Source organism: Myxocyprinus asiaticus, chromosome 5 (genome assembly GCF_019703515.2).
Source record: "Myxocyprinus asiaticus isolate MX2 ecotype Aquarium Trade chromosome 5, UBuf_Myxa_2, whole genome shotgun sequence".
NCBI classification, from domain to species: domain Eukaryota; kingdom Metazoa; phylum Chordata; class Actinopteri; order Cypriniformes; family Catostomidae; genus Myxocyprinus; species Myxocyprinus asiaticus.
The window spans coordinates 24,249,686-24,269,303 of NC_059348.1; the positions used below are offsets into that span (position 1 = coordinate 24,249,686).

At 38.9% G+C, this 19,618-nt stretch overlaps 1 protein-coding gene across 1 annotated transcript in view; it reads left to right on the forward strand.

The window, feature by feature from the left end:
* Positions 1-17,024, forward strand: part of col11a1b (collagen, type XI, alpha 1b) — a 131,100-nt gene extending 114,076 nt beyond the window's left edge. Inside the window, exons 55-67 of the mRNA XM_051698996.1 lie at positions 691-744; positions 2,387-2,494; positions 2,716-2,769; positions 3,629-3,682; positions 5,231-5,338; positions 5,803-5,856; positions 5,954-5,989; positions 6,364-6,417; positions 6,575-6,824; positions 8,072-8,184; positions 8,283-8,351; positions 8,822-9,055; positions 15,254-17,024. Of these exons, the coding sequence (XP_051554956.1) occupies positions 691-744; positions 2,387-2,494; positions 2,716-2,769; positions 3,629-3,682; positions 5,231-5,338; positions 5,803-5,856; positions 5,954-5,989; positions 6,364-6,417; positions 6,575-6,824; positions 8,072-8,184; positions 8,283-8,351; positions 8,822-9,055; positions 15,254-15,400 (1,335 nt within the window). The 3' untranslated portion in view covers positions 15,401-17,024. The remainder of the gene's footprint in view (positions 1-690; positions 745-2,386; positions 2,495-2,715; positions 2,770-3,628; positions 3,683-5,230; positions 5,339-5,802; positions 5,857-5,953; positions 5,990-6,363; positions 6,418-6,574; positions 6,825-8,071; positions 8,185-8,282; positions 8,352-8,821; positions 9,056-15,253) is intronic.
* Positions 17,025-19,618: the final 2,594 nt, after the last annotated feature.

Sequence of the window (19,618 nt, forward strand, 5' to 3'; positions counted from 1 at the left end):
GAAAAAGCCACTTTTGAAACAGAAAAACAAAAATAAAAGGTTAGAGTGTGCAAAGAGACACTGGGCAACTGATAATTGGAAAAGAGTGTTATGGATCTTAACCCCATTGAGCATTTGTGGGATCAGCTAGACTGTAAGGTGCATGAGAAGTGCACGACAAGACAGCCACATCTATGGCAAGTGCTACAGGAAGCGTGGGGTGAAATGTCACCTGAGTATCTGGAAAACTGACAGCTGGAATGCCACGGATCTGCAAAGCTGTCATTGCTGCACGTGGAGGATTTTTTTTATTTTTTTTATGAGAACTCTTTGAAGTAGTTTATGAAGTTCTGAACATTTTTTAATAGTCATTTTTTCACGTTAATTAATATCCTGACTATACATTGTGATCAGTTGAATGCCACTTTGGTGAATAAAAGTACCAATTTCTTTCCATAAGAGCAAAATCTGTAAATTATTTCAAACTTTTGGCTGCCAGTGTAGTTGACTCTGCATATTAAGCTGGGATAGGAAGTATTTTACCATTAAAATAGTTACACACTTTAGCTTTAATATGATATAAATGCAGTTGTGCTAACTCTTGAGAAAACATGTTGTATCTTTTCTAAATCTAAGTCATATTTTGATCATTGAATACTCAGTATAGCATCTGCTCTAGAAGGTTCTGAGTTTTGTTTTTCTTTCCTCAAGGGTCCCGCCGGCCCAGCTGGAACAGAAGGCAGGCAAGGAGAGAAGGGTGCAAAGGTGAGACAGTTTTCTATTATTTAAAATACCACCTGAACAACATGATTGGCATTTATACTGCTGAGTAAAACGTTTTTCCTGTCGAGCTCTTGATGTGTTATCAGCACATGATTTGTCTGGTGAATCCAATCTCTTTCAACACTGAGTGGTCCTGACTTAAAAAAGCTATTTCAAAATCCTCATTTAAAGATTTTAGCACTAGAAAGCTTAATTAGATGCCAACACAAGTTAAGCCTGTACTACAGATTCAATCACAGGAAGTGACAGGAAGTCTATCTATCTATTTTTTCCTTCCAAAAGCTCCAGTTCTTCAAAATGCAATGGTTACATAAATATGATCACGGTTGCTCTTTAAGGCAATTAAAAACATTTTAACTAAAAGTTTAGTTTAATAAATAGGTTAAATATATAGATGTGTGTGTATATATATATATATATATATATATATATATATATATATATATATATATATATATATACGTTGTTACACAACATTGTGGAATGCTTGATTCTAATTGTAGGGCTGTACCCATACAATCATTTATGAGTTCAATGGTTCAAATAAGCCTGGAGCACATTAAGACTATCTGACTAAGGCAACAAATAGAAAGACAATTTTGAAATAATTGGTATAGGCTTTATGAAATATAAGGTGGAGATGGGGAGGTGGAGGTGGAGGTGGAGGGATGCCAGAAGAATCGTCACCAGCAGAGTCCTGCACGGGTCCTGTTTTGTAAACCCGCACCCGCCCCATACCCGCAGTACTTATCAGAACACCCGACCCGTTATTCGACAGCAGCCCTAATTTAATTCTGTACCCGACCCGACCTGTTTAACATAAAGACTGCAATCCGAACCACACCCACATTAAAGTAAATCTACTACATCAGGTTGATAAAAAAAAAAAAATTATTTGCTCGCGTAACACAAGAAATCAAACTAACATTTGGCACTCTTGAGTTGGAACATTTAAGACAAATAGACACTTAGTCTAATTTTGTGGTGACAATTAACAAAAAAAGATAAGATGAAAATTTTTTGACATTTTAAAAATAGCCTTGGCTATTTGACCCGCAGTCCGCCCGTGACTATTGATTCCCGACCCGCACCGCAAATGACAATGTAAATATTTTTCCACCCGTTACATCAAAAATGAGCAGTTCACCCGTCGGGTACCTATGTGCAGGACTCTGGACGCCAGTGCGAGGGAAGCAGCTGCTTAAATAGTGAAATGATTGGCAGGCCTAGATAAACAAGCTCCTCCCGGACTTAAGTTTGGAACTTAATTATATCAATATATTGTGTTACTTTTTTCCACAATATTGTATTTATATTTTATATCCATAGATCCCTGATATTTATTAATCTATTTGTTTATTCCAACAAATACTTCATGTCCAGCTTTTCACTAATGAAGAACCAGGTCATGGCATGTCTTATTTCTTATGTTGATTATTTTTTGTCTCTCATGTCACTCTGAGGTCACTTTCTTCTTGCATAGTAAAATGTTTCATGTCTAGTAATTTATTTGTTTGGTAAGAAGCTGCTTCATATCAGGGTATTGATCACCATGTTATGATATATTTTACAATACTGACTGGCTGACTGTACATTATCCCATACTTTTATTGTTGTCACACAGGGAGAGGCTGGTGCTGAGGGACCAGTGGGCAAAACTGGTCCTGTGGGCCCACAGGGGCCTCCTGGAAAACCTGGAACTGAGGGGTTACGTGGGATCCCTGGGTCTGTGGTATGCCCTCAGGAAACTCTGATATTGTCCAGATTGTCTGTGTTATTATTATTTTATACAAGCAAAACAGTATTAAGCAATATCTTAATTTTAATCATGAGGATTGTCAAGTTTAGTCACTCTCTACTCTATATGTTTGAGTATTTGTACCTTGTATTTATCTTTGCATATTTAGTTGTGTTTTACTGTAATAGGCTAATGCTTACTGTCTGTTCTTTCAGGGTGAGCAGGGACTTCCTGGAGCTGCTGGCCAAGATGGTCCTCCTGGACCACTGGTAAGAAGATACACTCAAACAGTATTATGTTCTTCGCCTGCTGGAAAACAGCTAATACAGCTGGTTAGGCTGGTCTGCTTTGATGGATTTGGAGGGGTTTTGGGACTGGTCAGGCTGGGAGACTAGCTAAACACCCATTTGGCAAGACTGCAATTAAGACCTCAGTTCACCCAAAAATGAAAATGTACTCACCTTCATGCCATCCCAGATGTATAATAAAAGTACTTCAGACGAATGGTGGTTAAATCCATATCTTCTGAAGTGATATGATAGGTGTGGGTGAGAAACAGATCAATATTTAAGTCCTTTTTTTTTTTTACTATAAATTCTCCTCCCTGCTCAGTCAATTTCCACTTTACTTTCACTTTCTCATTCTCCATCTTCTGTTTTTGGTGATTCACATCCTTCTTGCATACTGCCCCCTAATGAGAAGGGAAAAGAATTAATGACAAAAAAATTATTAAATATTGATCTGTTTCTCACCCACACCTATCAAATTGTGTCTGAAATCATGGATTTAACCACTGGAGTCACATGGATTAATTTATGCTGCCTTTATGTGGATTTTGTAGTTTCAAAATGTTGGAACCCATTCACTTACATTGTGAGGACCTACAGAGCTGAAATATTCTTCTAAATATCTTAATTTGCGTTCTGCTGAAGACATAAATTCACACACATCTGGGATGGCATATGGGTGAGTAAATCATGAGAGAGTTTTTATTTTTGGGTGAACTATCCCTTTAAGCTGGTTTAAGCTTTTTTCCCAGCAGGGTTATCAAGAGTAATGTATGTAATTTGTATTATTATGATTTAGGTTTTAAATGTGACAACCTTTATGTGTTTTGACCATGTTTAGGGTCCTCCTGGTCTTCCTGGCCTGAAAGGTGACCCTGGTACCAAGGGTGAGAAGGTACTGTATGATTTAATTAGAATTCATAGCATCTAGTCTGATGAATAAGATCCATAAGAAGTATGAGTGTTGTAGTTGTTGGATTGTGATGTTTGCAGTCTTCAGATTCTTATTTGCAGAGGTCAAGAATGAAGCAGAAAATTATTTATCAATTATTCATTATTAATAAAAAAAAATATAGAAAGCAGTAAAAAGTACACAGAGGCATAACATAGGAATTTAAAAACATCAAAAGAATATACATGTGTAGATGGATTGTTTCTGCAGAGGTAAAAATTAAGTGTTTAAATGAAAATTAAAGATTTGGCTCCCTTATAACGCTGCTCAGGACTTGTCCTTAAAGGCGCCATGAAATTGCTTGCCGTGTGCTGTTTTCCTTCCTGTGTTGCAGTATTTCCTACTGAAACGGGTTGGGCTGAGACACATTAAAGGGAGTGTCACTTTTTTAATAGCCTTTATTTGACATCACAGTCATGAACATGATTTGCTACTTTCTATTGTTAGTCAGAAGTCGGTGTTATTAGGGGAGAGATATTATCATTCTAGAGAGCATTTTAATGGACAAAATGAACAAGTGCAAGATGTGTGTATCTACTAAAAGTGAATTTGGTCAACTTTTAGGAGTACACAAGTATATAGATGGCCTCAAAGCCATCTAACAGAGATGGATGAAAAGCCACAAAACTCCAATTTAGATTTCATGGAGTATTTAAATACAGTCTCGAGGACCAAGACATACACACACATAGACACACAGTCTCCTATTCTGCATAATCATACAAACGATTAAACTTTTACACTTCCTGCAATGCATAATCAATGTAAATCTGTTATATGAGAAGAGACCTGGTGAGATGACAGAGTGCATTATGTTTTAATATTGTGGAGAGGCAAATGGCCTTGACTGTAAATATCAGGTGTTGAAAGAAAAACTATAGCACTTGAACACACCTCAGTTTCTCTGAGCTTTAAATATGATTTATATTGAGCCACTGTGTGTGGCAGGGAAACTTCCAGAGTATTGAGCTGTGTTTTCTACATGATGAATCAGTTGTTTGCCATTGCAGCCTTTGCATGCATGCATTGATTTGTTACTGAACAATGTGTATGGCTCCATTAAAAGCTGTGGCAAATGTATTTTTATTTATTTTGTGGCAATAAATTCATGTAGTTTGAGATATAGGCTTTGGCCTAAATTGCGTTTTAATTTGTCACATTTCAGTCTTTGGAATATTGTTAGTTTTAGTGTTCTGTAAATAAAAACTTTTATTAAAAATAAAAAATATAAGTCTTAAACGAATATTCTAGGTTAAATACTTGAAATGACTTTCATTTGAATCGAATATATATCAATATTTCAGCTTCTCTGTCCACCTTTTATTTGTATTCCCTTAAGAAAGTTTTTGACAAATAAAATTGTAATGAAATTTGTCTAATTCGTATTTCATCTGAAATTTTCTCTGCTTAGATGAATAATAATGGCTTCCAAAATGTGTTGCTATAAAAACCTGTGACTTAGTATTAAGTTGTTACTTTTGTTTCTTTCAGGGTCATCCAGGTCTAATTGGTCTGATTGGCCCTCCTGGTGAGCCGGGCGAGAAGGGTGACAGAGGACTGCAGGGACTTCAGGGACTTGGTGGAGGCAAGGGTGATGCTGTGAGTGACACACTGTTATTTAGTTATGGGGCAGAGTCTGCTGTTTTAAGGATAAATACTTGAGAATTAGCATTCCAAGTATCTTTATAATAAATAAAGTTGATTAGAGATTTCCCAGCATAGACTGTCTGATCCTTTGATTTTGCCCTGAAAAGATAAACTGTATTATATTTATTTAAAAAAATATTGGCTTATCAACCATCTTGAAAATACAAAAGAGGGTATTGTTAAATGATCACATATCATAGACAGTTAATGGAATTCTCTCAGTAGAGACTTAATGACTAGTAAATGAGGGCGCACAAGTAAAATGTCATAGTTGGCCATAACTGATCTCAAAAGAGCTCTTAATCTCTGATGTTTCCATACTTATCTCATCATATTGGCTTTTTAGATGATAGACTGGATAGACTTCTTGAGTTCAGGATTATGACCTAATGCATTATTTGGTCTATTGACTGCAGGGTCCCGTTGGTGCTTCTGGTCCACTTGGTCCCCCTGGTCCTCCTGGTATTCCTGTAAGCTGTTTCTTTTCACACTTGTACTGTGATTATTTCGTAAATTTGACCACCATGACATTTGCTTAATTTATATCCTTGATTTCTCTATCTTCAGGGCACACAAGGACAGAAGGGATCCAAAGGATCAACTGTAAGTGTGCCCCATGGACTTTTGATTTTAGCTGCTGTGACTGGTCAACATTTCTTTTAAGTTTTTCCCATTTTTAATAAACTTTTTTGCCTTCACTAGTTGATTTGAAATGGTCCTGCAATGTGGCAAATGTATTTTAATAGTACAAGGTCATTAAAGATGCATGCATAATGATTAAAGAATGACCAAAATAATATTTAAAACAGTTTTAGATGGAGTATAGCATGTAACATCACAGGAAATGTCAACTCCCCTAAACTATTTCATGTCAACTAGATTTTATGTCAAGTGCTGAATCTCTCCATATCACATGTTTAATGACGTGGTTAATACTGTATATCTCAGATAACATTCACTCTTTTCTGTTTCCACAGGGTCCAGCTGGCCAGAAGGGAGAACCCGGCTTAATGGGACCACCAGGTCCTCCTGTAAGAGACATATTATATTGTGTGGAAATAAATTGAATGGCATTGAGAGCTCTGCTGGAAATCGAATTAGCTCATTTGCTTCTGTCTCCTATGGAGTTAAAGCTGACCCAATTAAAATCATTTATTGATCATTTATCTTTGATTGTCAATCACCCAGGGCTCACCCGGGGACATGATCCAGCCCCTCCCCATCCAGATGAATAAAAGATCTAGGAGGTCACCTGACATGCAGGATGACGAGGCAGCAGGAATGATAGATTATGGCGTGGAGGGAATGGAGGATGTGTTTGGCTCCCTCAACAACCTCAAGCAGGACATTGAACGCATGAAGTTCCCACTGGGAACCCAAGACAACCCAGCCAGAACCTGCAAAGACCTGCAGCTCAGTCAACCAGACTTCCCTGATGGTGGGAGAAAGTTCTGAGCTTATGAGTTTTCTTTAGCATATCAAAGCAGAATTATTCATTTATTTGAGCTTATGAAGTACACAAGAGTCCTTTAAGTCTATCTGAACTGAACAGCTAATGGTTCATCATATACACTGGTGGCCAAAAGTTTGGAAAAGATTTTGCTCTTATGGAAAGAAATTGGTACTTTAATTCGCAAAAGTGGCATTCAACTGATCACAATGTATAGTCATGACATTAATAATGTAAAAAATTACTAACTAACATAAAATGTTCAGAACTTCTTAAACTACTTCAAAGAGTTCTCATCAAAAAATCCTCCACGTGCAGCAATGACAGCTTTGCAGATCCTTGGTATTTTTTTTTTTTTTTTTCTGTTTCAAAAGTGGCTTTTTCTTTTCAATTCTTCCCATAAGGTCTGCATCCCTGCGTCTTCTGTTTACTATTGTACATGAAACTTGTGTTAAGTGGGTAGAATTCAATGAAACTGTCAGCTGAGGACATGTGAGGCATCTATTTCTCAAACTAGAGACTCTGATGTACTTATCCTCTTGTTTAGTTGTACATCTGGCCTTCCACATCTCTTTCTGTCCTTGTTAGAGCCAGTTGTCCTTTGTCTTTGAAGACTGTAGTGTACACCTTTGTATGAAATCTTCAGGCATTTTCAAGCATTGTATAGCCTTCATTCCTCAAAACAATGATTGACTGATGAGTTTCTAGAGAAAGGTGTTTCTTTTTTGCCATTTTTGACCTGATATTGACCTTAAGATATGCCAGTCTATTGCATACTGCGGCAACTCAAAAACAAACACAAAAACAATGTTAAGCTTCATTTAACGAACCAAATAGTTTTCAGCAGTGTTTGATATAATGGCAAGTGATTTTCTAGTACCAAATTAGCAATTTAGCATGATTACACAAGGATAAGGTGTTGGAGTGATGTCTGCTGGAAATGGGGCCTGTCTGGATTTGATCAAAAATGACTTTTTTCAAATAGTGAAGGTGCTGTTTTTTTTGTCCTGACTATACTTTGTGATCAGTTGAATGCCACTTTGGTGAATTAAAGTACCAATTTCCATCTGAAACAGCAAAATCAGTACATTATTACAAACTTCTGGCCACCAGTGTAGTTAGGTTTGAAAATACTGGTACATCCAGATAAAACATACATTAGTGTATAGCTTCTCTCTTTAATTGGGGTAACAGAGTAGTGAATTTTGTCTTAACTTGCATGTTTTTGACTGTAGGAGAATACTGGATCGATCCCAATATGGGATGCATAGGAGACGCCTTCAAAGTGTACTGTAACTTCACAGCGGGAGGAGAAACGTGCATCTACCCCGATAAGAAATCCTCAGGGGTGAGAGCTAAATCTCATTATCAGTGGTAATATAAAATAAAATTAAAGAGCTTGCTTGTCTTAGTGAATTGTTTGATCATGATTTCCTTTTCTTATAGGTTAGAATATCAAACTGGCCAAAGGAGTCCCCAGGATCTTGGTTCAGTGAATTCAAGCGTGGAAAAATCGTAATTGCTTACTATTCTCTCCCAATTTAAAACAAAGCTCAGCAACTTGGTCATATATGTTTCTACTACTAGAGGAGTTTATCCAGTATTTAGTGGTCTTCTTTCAGCCACACAGTAAAATATTTAAACCCACTAAAATGTAATTTAAAATAATATTTCACCCAAAAATGAAGATTCTATCATGATTTACTCACCCTCATGCCATCCCAGATGTGTATGACTTTATATTGAACAATCCCTTTAATTGCTGCCTTAAATTTAAAATTAAAGTGGTGCCAAAGTTCCAACCTAAAGTAATAAGTTCATTTTGTATTTAATTACTGGTGTAAATTAAGTAAATCAAGATGAAAAGACAGAAGATTATTGACAAGTTATATGAAAGTAAACAAAGATGTTACAGTATAATGAAAAAAAGAAATGTTTTTACGGTGCAGAGCTGATTTTTAATCCCTCTTTTCTCTGTGCCTCAGCTGTCCTATGTCGATGTTGCGGAGAGCTCCATAAACTCAGTCCAGATGACATTCCTCAAGTTGCTCAGCTCTTCTGCCAGGCAGAACTTCACTTATATATGCCATCAGTCTGTGGCTTGGTATGATGCCAAAGCAGACAGCTATGACAAGGCGCTGCGCTTCCTGGGCTCTAATGATGAGGAAATGTCCTATGACAACAACCCCTTCATCAAGGCTCTTTCAGATGGCTGCTCGGTAAGTAAACCTGCCAGGGATGATCTACATGCTGGTCATCTCTATACACACTACTATAAAGTATGCCAAAAGCGTGTGGACTCCCCTTTTAAGTTAACAGCTTTGGCTAGTTCAGATACACACATTACTAATAGGTGCATAAATCAAGCAAACAGCCATTAAATCTCCTCAGACAGACATTTTTTAGTAGAATGGGGCATACCGTTATTGTTCTAGCATGATGTAGAGCTTTACTGGTTGTTTAGATCAGTGTTACTATCAGAAATAATTGATAATTATTTCTTTAGTTATTAATTAATATTTAAATTAAATAATAGAATCTAACTCATTAAAATCTCATATGGGGCTCCAGTAAATGTAGTGCGCTACGTTTAGGAGCGGGTTTGGTTATTAGCAATAATTAATAATGATCAAAGATAATTATTAATTATTAAAATCAATAGAACATTGATTTGAATCAATGTTAGTTTTTGTTAATCCTTTAAATCAACAATTATCAAAGATAATCGTTAATTGTTAACATCGATGAAACATTGATTAAAATTGACACTAGCTTATTGATCCTTCAAATTCAACAATCATCAAAGATAATTATCAATGATCAAAAATCAATAGAATATTAATAAGGATTAATATCGCTGGGGCACCACCCTGGAATCAGGGACTAATAACCAGATAGTATAACAGTCTCAATATTAGATTGTTCTCTTAGGAATATCGACATCGATTTTCGAAAAAAAAAAACAATGAAGGCTTGAATCCGAGCACTGACATCCCATCAGCATTTGACACAGGTGTATGCAAACAAACCAAAACACTTCTCTTTGAAATATAACGAAGTTTATTTATGCAGCAATATCAATTAATAATCAATACAATGCAGTCAATAAACTTCCGACTTACAACTACAAACTAAACAGTGATATGATTAGATATGGTAACCAAAATAATCCTATAACACATGAGGGAGGTGTGTGTGTGAGAGAGAGAATGTGTGTGTGTGTGTGTGTGTGTGTGTGTGTGTGTGTGTGTGTGTGTGTGTGTGTGAGGAGGGACGCACACAAAATGGTGGACGTGACTCTTGTGGAGAGTATGTCACGCAAGATTTCCAGCCAGAGAATATGGCCGCGAATGTGGGCAGAGAGAAACCGGTCAATGGCATCTACCAGTTTACCACATGTTTCCGCTTGTGCGATAACTTAGGAACAAGGCTGAGCTTTATCACGAAGTTAACTACTAGCCAAAAGTGTGTGCGAGAATGTTTGTGAGGGGTCGCATGTGTGTGTGTGGTTAGTACGAGAGAGAGAGAGAGAATAAAGTGACAGCCCCAAAGCTGGTTTCGCGATCGTGGGAGAGAAAGAAGCTGTTAGTTTATCACTCAGAGATGCGGTGGATGGCTCGTAAACCATCCCACGGTCTTTGATTCTTTAATGGATAAACTCAGTGTCGGTCTCACCCGCGATGGCGGAAATACACAACAGTCCAATGTGGTTGGACTACAACACAGCAGATCTCATTCGTGATAACCATACATTAAATACCTTGAGTATTATTAGCCATGAGTGGACTTGGCGGTCCGTAAACTGTACAAGCAATAACCTTGATACACAAGAATAACACACTATAATATTCTATCTCTGCCCAGACGTAAACCTCATACTTGAATCGCATGAGGATGCAGCTAGAATGTGTGTTCATCTGTCGTTTGACTCCAACTCGTTTCCTCGAGGCTCGGGTGATGACGGGAGGCCGTTTCCTCGCTCTATCGGTGGGCGGTACGGTGGCTGATTCTCGGGCGGGCTGGCAGAGAAATCAGTGACGTCAACTTGATTGAAGATGGAAGAGAAATATTTTTTCTCTTCACTTCTGCAGGCAAACAGATGAAGATGCGGATTACTCGGCGGTCTCCTTCGGATCCGTTAGAGTGTTCGGTGGAACACAGAGTAATCTCAACTCGTCCAGCGAGATGGAGATTGTATGGCCACAGTTTCAAGTTGGATGTTACTTCCTTGTGCCACGAGGCTACACCTGACAGCAGCGATGAGTTGCGTCTACGCACAGTGAGCAAAGTTGCTGGAAGCAAATCCCGGAAGCATCTCAGAGTTATTTCTACTCCTGATGACGTCATGGTTGAGGGCAGTTCTGTTGTGTGCCTCATCCAATAGGAGTTGAGAGTTCGATCCTTTAGTGAGCAAAGCTTCATGGGATTTGTAGTCTGTTTTGGACTCCCTTTGTTTGATTTTGGCGTGGTTTTTATCAGTAAGATTTATGACTTTGTATGTGGGCCTCAGTTAGGTTTTACGACTGTGTTAGGTCTGCCTTTGTCTTCTATCTGAATACATGAGGCCCAACAATGACAATGCCCCGATCAGCAAACCAAGGTCCATAAAGAAATGGTTTACTGAGTCTGGTGTGGAAGAACTTAAGATGGCCTGCACAAAGCTCAGGCCTAAACCTCACTGTACACCTTCGGGGTGTATTGAAACAGTGACTGTGAGCCACCATCAGTGGAGAAAAGCCCTGCAGCAATGTTCTAACCAGGAACTGAAAATGAAATATTTTTTTATTTCAGTTGGTTCTGAGCAGAAACTGTATTTTTTCATTCCAGTTCAGCCGTTCCGCAGCCTCCTTTCCAAATGGTTACTGGTTAGAATGAAATAAAAGAACGGTGTAAAAGATGTTCGTATTTGGATCAAAAGGAGGAAGCGGGACACAGCGAGATCCAACTCAAAAGGGCTTTATTTCCTACAGCTTCACAGTCTTTATATACTCCACTTTTCAGTGGTCACACTCAAGTTGATGCTTTTTCAGCACAATACAGATCACACTCAAGAACACTCTGCTCCCTGCAGCTCTATCTCTCTCTCTGTCTCTTTCAGTGGACTGGCTGTCTTTTATCTCCCCCGACTCTCACTGTGAACATGGAAATGGTAATTAGTCACAATTCATCTCAGGTGGATGTCCTTATGCTTTGTCTCTCCCCAGATGGGCGCTTGACCACGCCCTCACCTCCACATATCCCCACCGACCAACTCAGGCCGGGGGAACCCCCAGACTGCCCCCCCCCCCCTTCTGGAGAAGAAGTCCGTGACAGCCATCTGTGACCCCGGTCTGTGAACCACTCGAACATAAATGGCTGGAGTGCCAGATACCAACGAATGATCCGAGCATTGGCATCCTTCATGCGGTGGAGCCATTGGAGCGGGTGTGGTCCGAACGGAGGTTGAATGCTCATCCCAACAAATAGTATTGGAGAGTGAGGACCGCCAACTTGATGGCCAAACACTCCTTCTCTATGGTGCTGTACTTTGTCTCTCTCATAGAGAGCTTTCGACTAATGTACAGCACTGGGCGCTCTTCCCCCTTCACCACTTGGGACAGAACAGCACCCAGCCCCCTGTCCGATGCATCCGTCCGTAAAACAAAAGGGAGAGAGAAATCAGGGGAATGCAGAAGCGGCCCACCACAAAGTGCAGCTTTTACCTGCATGAAAGCTTGTTGGCACGACTCCATCCACTGGACCGGGTCTGGGGCTCCCTTTTTTAGTGAGATCAGTCAGTGGGCTGGTGACGTCTGAAAAATTAGGCACAAACTTTCAATAGTAGCCAGCCACCCCAAAAACTGTCTCACCTCCTTTTTGGTCTTGGGTCTCGGGCAGGTCACTATTGCTGTGGTTTTATCAATCTGGGGTCGCTCCTGGAGTCACACCTGCCAGATACTGTACCTCAACCCGCCCAATTGCGCACTTCTTCGGGTTTGCTGTGAGCCCCGCTCGTCACAGCGACCTCAGAACCGCCCTCAGACGTTGCATATGCCGTTGCCAATCATTACTGTAAATAATGATATCATCCAAATAAGCAGCAGCATACGCAGCATGCAGTCTGAGGACTCAGTCTCAGATGCTGAAACATAGCCAGGGCCCCAAACAAACCAAATAGAAGGGTCACAAATTGGTGTAATCCAAACGTTGTGGAGAAGGCCGTTTTCTCACAGGTCATCGGCGTTAAGGGGATCTGCCAGTATCCCTTTGTCAAATCAAGTGTTGAATAAAAGCGAGCCGAGGCCAACTGATCAAGCAGTTCATCAATACGAGGCATTGGATAAGCATCAAATTTTGACACCGTGTTGACCTTTCTATAATCCACACAGAACCGGACAGAGCCATTGCTCTTAGGCACCAGAACCACCAGGCTGGCCCAATCGTTGTGGGATTCTTCTATTACGCCCATATCGAGCATGGCCTTTAATTCTTCCTGTACTACTTGCCACTTCCTGTACCACTACCCCTGGGGTTGTCTCGATGTGGTGTTTTATGAGATTAGTGCGGCCGGGGAGAGGCGAGAACATGTCAGAGAAGTCATTTTGCAACCTGGCAACCTACGTACATTGTGACGACGAGAGGTGGTCTCCGCAAGGGACCAGGGTGAACTGATTGGCTTTTAGACTCTCCTCCGGGCCGAGCTCCTCCCTCTCCAGAACTACTATCACCAAGGATACAGGGACCGCCTCTCTCCATGGTTTTAGTAGGTTGAGGTGGTAAATTTGACCCCCCCCCATCTGAACGCACTTCCTCTTAATCAACTTCCACAACTCGCCGTGTGACCTCAAAGGGCCCTTGCCACTTTGCGAGTAATTTAGAGCCGAGTAGCCGAGCTCCCCTGTTATAGAGCAGGGACTGACGTTCTTGCGCCTGTAGCAAATTCTCCTGTGATAGTCACCCCAGTGTGTGGAGTTTTGCTCTCAGGTCAAGAACATATTGAATTTCATTTTTACTCTGTGACGGTCCCTCCTCCCAATTTTCCTTCATGATGTCTAACACGCAACGGGGCTTACGGCCAAATAACAATTCAAATTGGGAAAACCCCATGGAGGCGGGCCTCGCGCACTGCAAATAACAGGGGTTCAAGCCACTTATCCCAATTCTGATCATTTTTGTGCACTAACTTAAACGAATCATATTTTTTAAGGTCTTAATAAATCGTTCGACCAAGCCATCCGTTTGTGCATGGTACACGCTTGTCCGAATAGATTTAATACCAAATAATTAGTACAGCTCGCGTAGTGTACGTGACATGAAAGTAGTGCCCTGGTCAGTGAGGATTGCTTTCGGAATCCCCACTCGGGAGATTATTCTGAAGAGTGCCTCCGCAACGCTACGTGTTGAGATGATGCGAAGAGGCACTGCTTCAGGGCATCGCGTTGCGTAGTCCACCAGAACCAACACAAAACGATGCCCGCATGCTGACCATTCTAATGGCCCGACAAGGTCCATGCCACCTCTGTCAAAGGGAACCTTGATCAATGGTTAATAATGTTCTTTAAAGTGGTTGTATTAACAGTTACAGTGTTGCCAGATATCGCAAGAGAAACGAGCAACCTGGTCTGGAAAACATGCCCAAAATAAGCCACTTGCCTCACCAAAATAAGCAAAAATAAGCAACTAAATTTTTTTCCTGTGTGGTGGATTTATCTGCATAGAAGTCATAAAAAACATACACTTAATTCACGTAGAATTTTAATTACTGATCTGCTTCTTTATCAGAACCCAGCAGCATCAAATCTGTATTAATGCATCATATCTAACAATAATTCACTGAAGACTTGCAAACAACTAAGAAATGTACTTTTTACCTCTAATAATTGTCCTTGTATCTGGATTAACTGTGCATGTATATGTAGTAATTATACATAGTTGTTAAAAAGGTCTTCATTCACAGAATGTGACATTAACAACGTGCAATTAGGCAAAAAATATAAATGTCTGATGCTGCAGTTTCTTTCATGATTGAAGCACAAGTTTCATTTTATTGGAACAAAATGAATCGGTTATAACCATTTACCAGCATTTAAAAATTAAGTTTTCACTCTGGAACAATAGAAAATGTCTTTGTTCCTGTTTTCAGTTATGTTCTTCAACAAATTTAGTTCGTTTTGAGTTTTCGTTATCGTTGCTTGAATTGTTTTTAGTCCCGGGTTCCAGCATCTAGTGGAAAGTCTTTCTAGAAGAGTGGAAACTGTTATAGCAGCAAAGGAAGTCCCAACAACTTCCTATTCATACCCATGGTTTTGAAATTAAACAAGCACATGAGGGTGTGGTGCTTGGGTGTCCACATACTTTTAGCCCTGTCATGTTTGTTAAGGTGATATAACACAGTTCTAAATAATAACATAAAATCTCTTCATCTCTCTTTATTTTAGCTGAAGCAGGGATATTCCAAGTCTGTGATGGAAATTAATACTCCCCGCATCGACCAGGTGCCCATCATTGATGTCATGTTGAATGACTTTGGGGATACTAATCAAAGGTTTGGGTTTGAGGTAGGCCCTGTCTGCTTCCTCGGCTAAAGGACACCTACATTTACGGCAAAGGTCAAGAAGTGTGGCCAGCCAAGAGCCCCCCCATACCCTCCTTGTGCCACAAACACACACACCAGCACCTGCACTGTGTAATCTTCTATGGAATAGTCATCGCCCTGGTGGGGTCCCGATCGCCTGATTGAAACCTGCTATTGGAGTAAAGTTGTGAGAGAGGATGTGAACTGCCTGGTGGGCAGTGGCGCACTTTCAGAAGAAGAAGAATGGCCCATTCCTTTACCTTCTCACCACCCTTCCCAGCCTAGAACCTGTAGTATCCTTGTCCCATTTCCAAACTCCTTAGTTTAGTCCTTAATGGAATCCTTAATTCATCACAATCCCTCCCTAAATCCCAATCCTGAATATGTTTGCAAATCCCATTCCTACTCCTAATCCCTGTATCCTTTACGGATCCTCCTCCAGGTGCTGCTCAAGAAAGACAACCACAGTGGTGTGCTCTTGTTCTAAACACCCAAACAAACATTTAAGGTGCTATTGAAAGTGCATTTTTTGGTACAACTGTAATTATTGTTTTGTACAATACTGTTCTTTCTCAATTGCCTTTAAAATCTTGCATGTGTATCAGAATTGGAATGATAAAATATTGGTATCTATAAAGAGACTATCCTCTAAATGTTTTTTTTTTTCTTCATTGTTTTTTGTTTTGTGAAAACCACCAGTGAAACAGCATTCTTTACAAGATGTCAATCAATTAAGTGTCCCTGTCAACTATAAAATAAAAAAAGTATTTCAAACCATTCATATTTGTAATTATAAAGCATCCCTTTTGTAAATATTGACCAATTTAAGCACTATGAGTATCCGCTCTATCCAGGACTATATGGGCATTTACCTATGTCTAATGTTGAGTGAAGGACTGACTGAAACTGAGTTGTTTCACTGTCACTCTGAGATCAGAAGATTTCCACTAGCTTTTTATGTTCACAAGTGGTAGCAATGATGCTGTGGTAATCAATGACTCAGCAATGCTAAAGAAACTTGATGAAAAGTAGCTCGATGTCAGATTGAATTCCTTCACAGTATACCTCAATCTCTTAAAAGAAGTGTCAAATTCAAAGATGTTCAACTCTGTATATACAGAGCTTGGTTAGATAATCAAGTTTATATATGAGGCAGGGAATCTTGAAATGGAAAAAGGCTTTTTTTCAACTTTTGGTTATTTTGTGGTTGCTTTGATTAACCCTTTTAGACAGAAAATGAAAACAACAAAACTACTTTGAGGTGCTTTTTGGCTGTTCAACAATATTAATGGATTCTGGACAGTATTGTATTCAACGTGATAATTGTTTACTTTTGAATCATGTGAATCATTCCTGTGTGATTCAATCAGTCATGCTCTTTTCTGTGCTGTATGTCCAAAAGCTTATTGCATTCTAGAACTTCATATTTAAAGAATTCTGTGGTAAAATGTGTTCATGTCTTTGTGGTTTTGTTACAATGCTGTTCTTTTGTTTGCTTAACTTTCTTTTGCCTCCTTTGTGTTTGCGGTTCTGTCTGTGCCCCTAAAAACCCTTCAAATATATGACAGTAGACTTACACATCTGTGTTACATATAATTTATGTAAAACTTGGAATAAATGATCGCTACATTTCAATGTGATAATCTACTCCATTTCATTTTTGCTTGAACCATCAACCATCCTTAAGCAAAAACATTCTGTTGACAAAAACATGTGCTATATCTTCTACTAGAAACTTATTCAGTTTTTATGTTGTCACGTCAACTTTCTACAGTATTTTCAAATACTTTTGAAAACAATGATTTTAGGAAACACTTAATATGGCTTCAAGCTTACGGTAAAGCTGAAATCTAGAACTGAGATTGCGCTATTTCTTTAATAGCTGATGTTGCCATGGTACTATAGGTGAAGAGTGTATGCAGGAATGATTGTTCAGCCGCTGGAGCAGAAACTCTCATAATTCACCTGATGTGCAGCTCAAGGCTAAGAGCATCTGCATGGGTAGTCCTTTGGATGTTAACGCGGTCATGAATATTCTGAAAGCATGCTTACAGACAAACAACTAGTGACCCTGGACTAATGGATGCAAAGGAAGCGATTGTAGTGAATTACTTTAAGAATTCAAATATTAGTGTAAAACTGCACACAAAGCTGTAAGTATTAAGAACATTTACAGTAGAGAACATTTAAAGAACACTGAATGAAAGGCATACTTTTATAAGAAAATATGAAACGTTTGACAATGAGTCATCCACTGCGATTTATGAGGGGCCATGGAAACACAGTTTGATTCAGGAAAGCAGGTTTTTTGTTGTTTTCAGACAGAGAGCACAATTATAATGGACTACAGAGAAATATCTGAAATAATACATGTTTTGAATGAAAATTTCAAGAACAAAAGCAAAGATCTGTTAGTACAGAGAAATAGGTCAGTCTACAGTATCTGTCTTTCATTACTCAAAAAGTATATTAATAAAGTTCTTCCTCTATTATTCACTCTGTCTACTCGATATTTAAAATCAAACATGATAATATGAAAACATGACAATGTTTTAAAGGTGAATTGTGTAACTTCTGCAATACTAGTGTCACCAAACAGAATTGCAAGTACAATGATTGCTTTCAAACAGGTAAAAACTAAATATAATATATATAAATGTAAAAAAATAATAACTTATCAGAAATTTAGATGAGTGAAATATGTAAGGGATAATGTATAGTCAGCCGGTTTTTATTGCACAATAAACCCCGAAGTGAAGCGAGTATTCCAGAGCAAGGTTTATCATAACCTAAAACGAAAACGAAATGTAAAAAAAACATTTTCGTAATCTGAAATAAAAATAAAAATAAACATAATTAGAAAAACTGAAACTAAACTACAATAAAATTTCATGGCTCTGAAAAAAACGAAAATAAAATAAAAATAATCGTAAAACATATTTCGTTTTCGGTTTTGTTGCGATAGGTTTTTAAAGCTTTAAACCCGCTATCACCTTAACATGAAGGTGCCACTAAGCGGCGATAGCAGGAGGGAATCACTACAGTACATCATGGAGAGAAGCAAAGCAGGTAGAAAACTAGGGTGACTCAGAAGTCGATCCTGGGCTGCGTTTCAATTCACTTTTAACATCCACTCGCTAACTCCTCTAAGCACTTCCCCTCAGGGGAATCTTCGCCGCCATTTTGGAAGTCTGTTCCACTTCGCTAAAAGAGGAGGGAAGTTTCTATTGACAGACCCTCAACCCCTCGATTTTGATCGAGGGAGCGAGCCTACGTTGATGTACGCTTCAGGCAGCTCCATATCCCATAACGCAACTTGATGTGACAGTGGATCGTGCTTCATCAACCCCACCCCCACACAACTCTTATGTATGATGGAAGAGAAGTTAGGTCAATTAAGCAGTTTAGAAAAGTTATATTGAGATTTAACAGCATAATACTTGTAGCTACCTTAAACTGTTTATCACACAGTTATAGCCTATGTGTTCATTATGTTATCATTTTCATTTGTGTAAATCTTGATTAATCCTTTCTAACAATTCATTCTAATGAAGAAAACAAATTAAACATACAAGATTTATACATATGCCTCTGAAATCAATCTCCGAAAACGTTGTTTTCTCAGGTGCAAAATTACTAAATAATTCCACAAATTGACATCAGCCTTCAGCAGGGGTGGTACTAGGGTCAGTGGACATTCGGGGCTTAGCCCAGACCTCTGTGGATATGGGGCCATATACATAAACCTGAATACATCTATGATGTGTTATTTATATAGTAAACTAAAAAAGTCTCACTAACTTTTGTCTCACATACGCTCGAAGGTCAGAAATTGCGTGCTTTTAAAATCTATACTTTAAAACGCGATTTTACAAAAACACAATTTTGTCCCTTTTGGCTTTCTGTAGTTTGACACACATTAGCTGTGGCTCGTTTGGAAGGCTGCATGCTAGGTAGGATGCGTCCTTTGAAGGCTGCAGTATACTGAGCGTCCTCCTTTAAACAAGCCTCATTTAAATGAGACGGCCTTCATAGGACAAACGGAAACGGAACGTAACATGGTTGCTATGACAGCACACCACAAGGGAACAAAGTCCCTTTGGAAGGGAATGTATGAGGTACATTTTAGGAGCATTATAATGATGTAAAGAGAAAAGAAAATAGATTTTACAGATGTACTTTTAGTCTAATACTTTATTTTAATTATATATTAATATAATTATACATA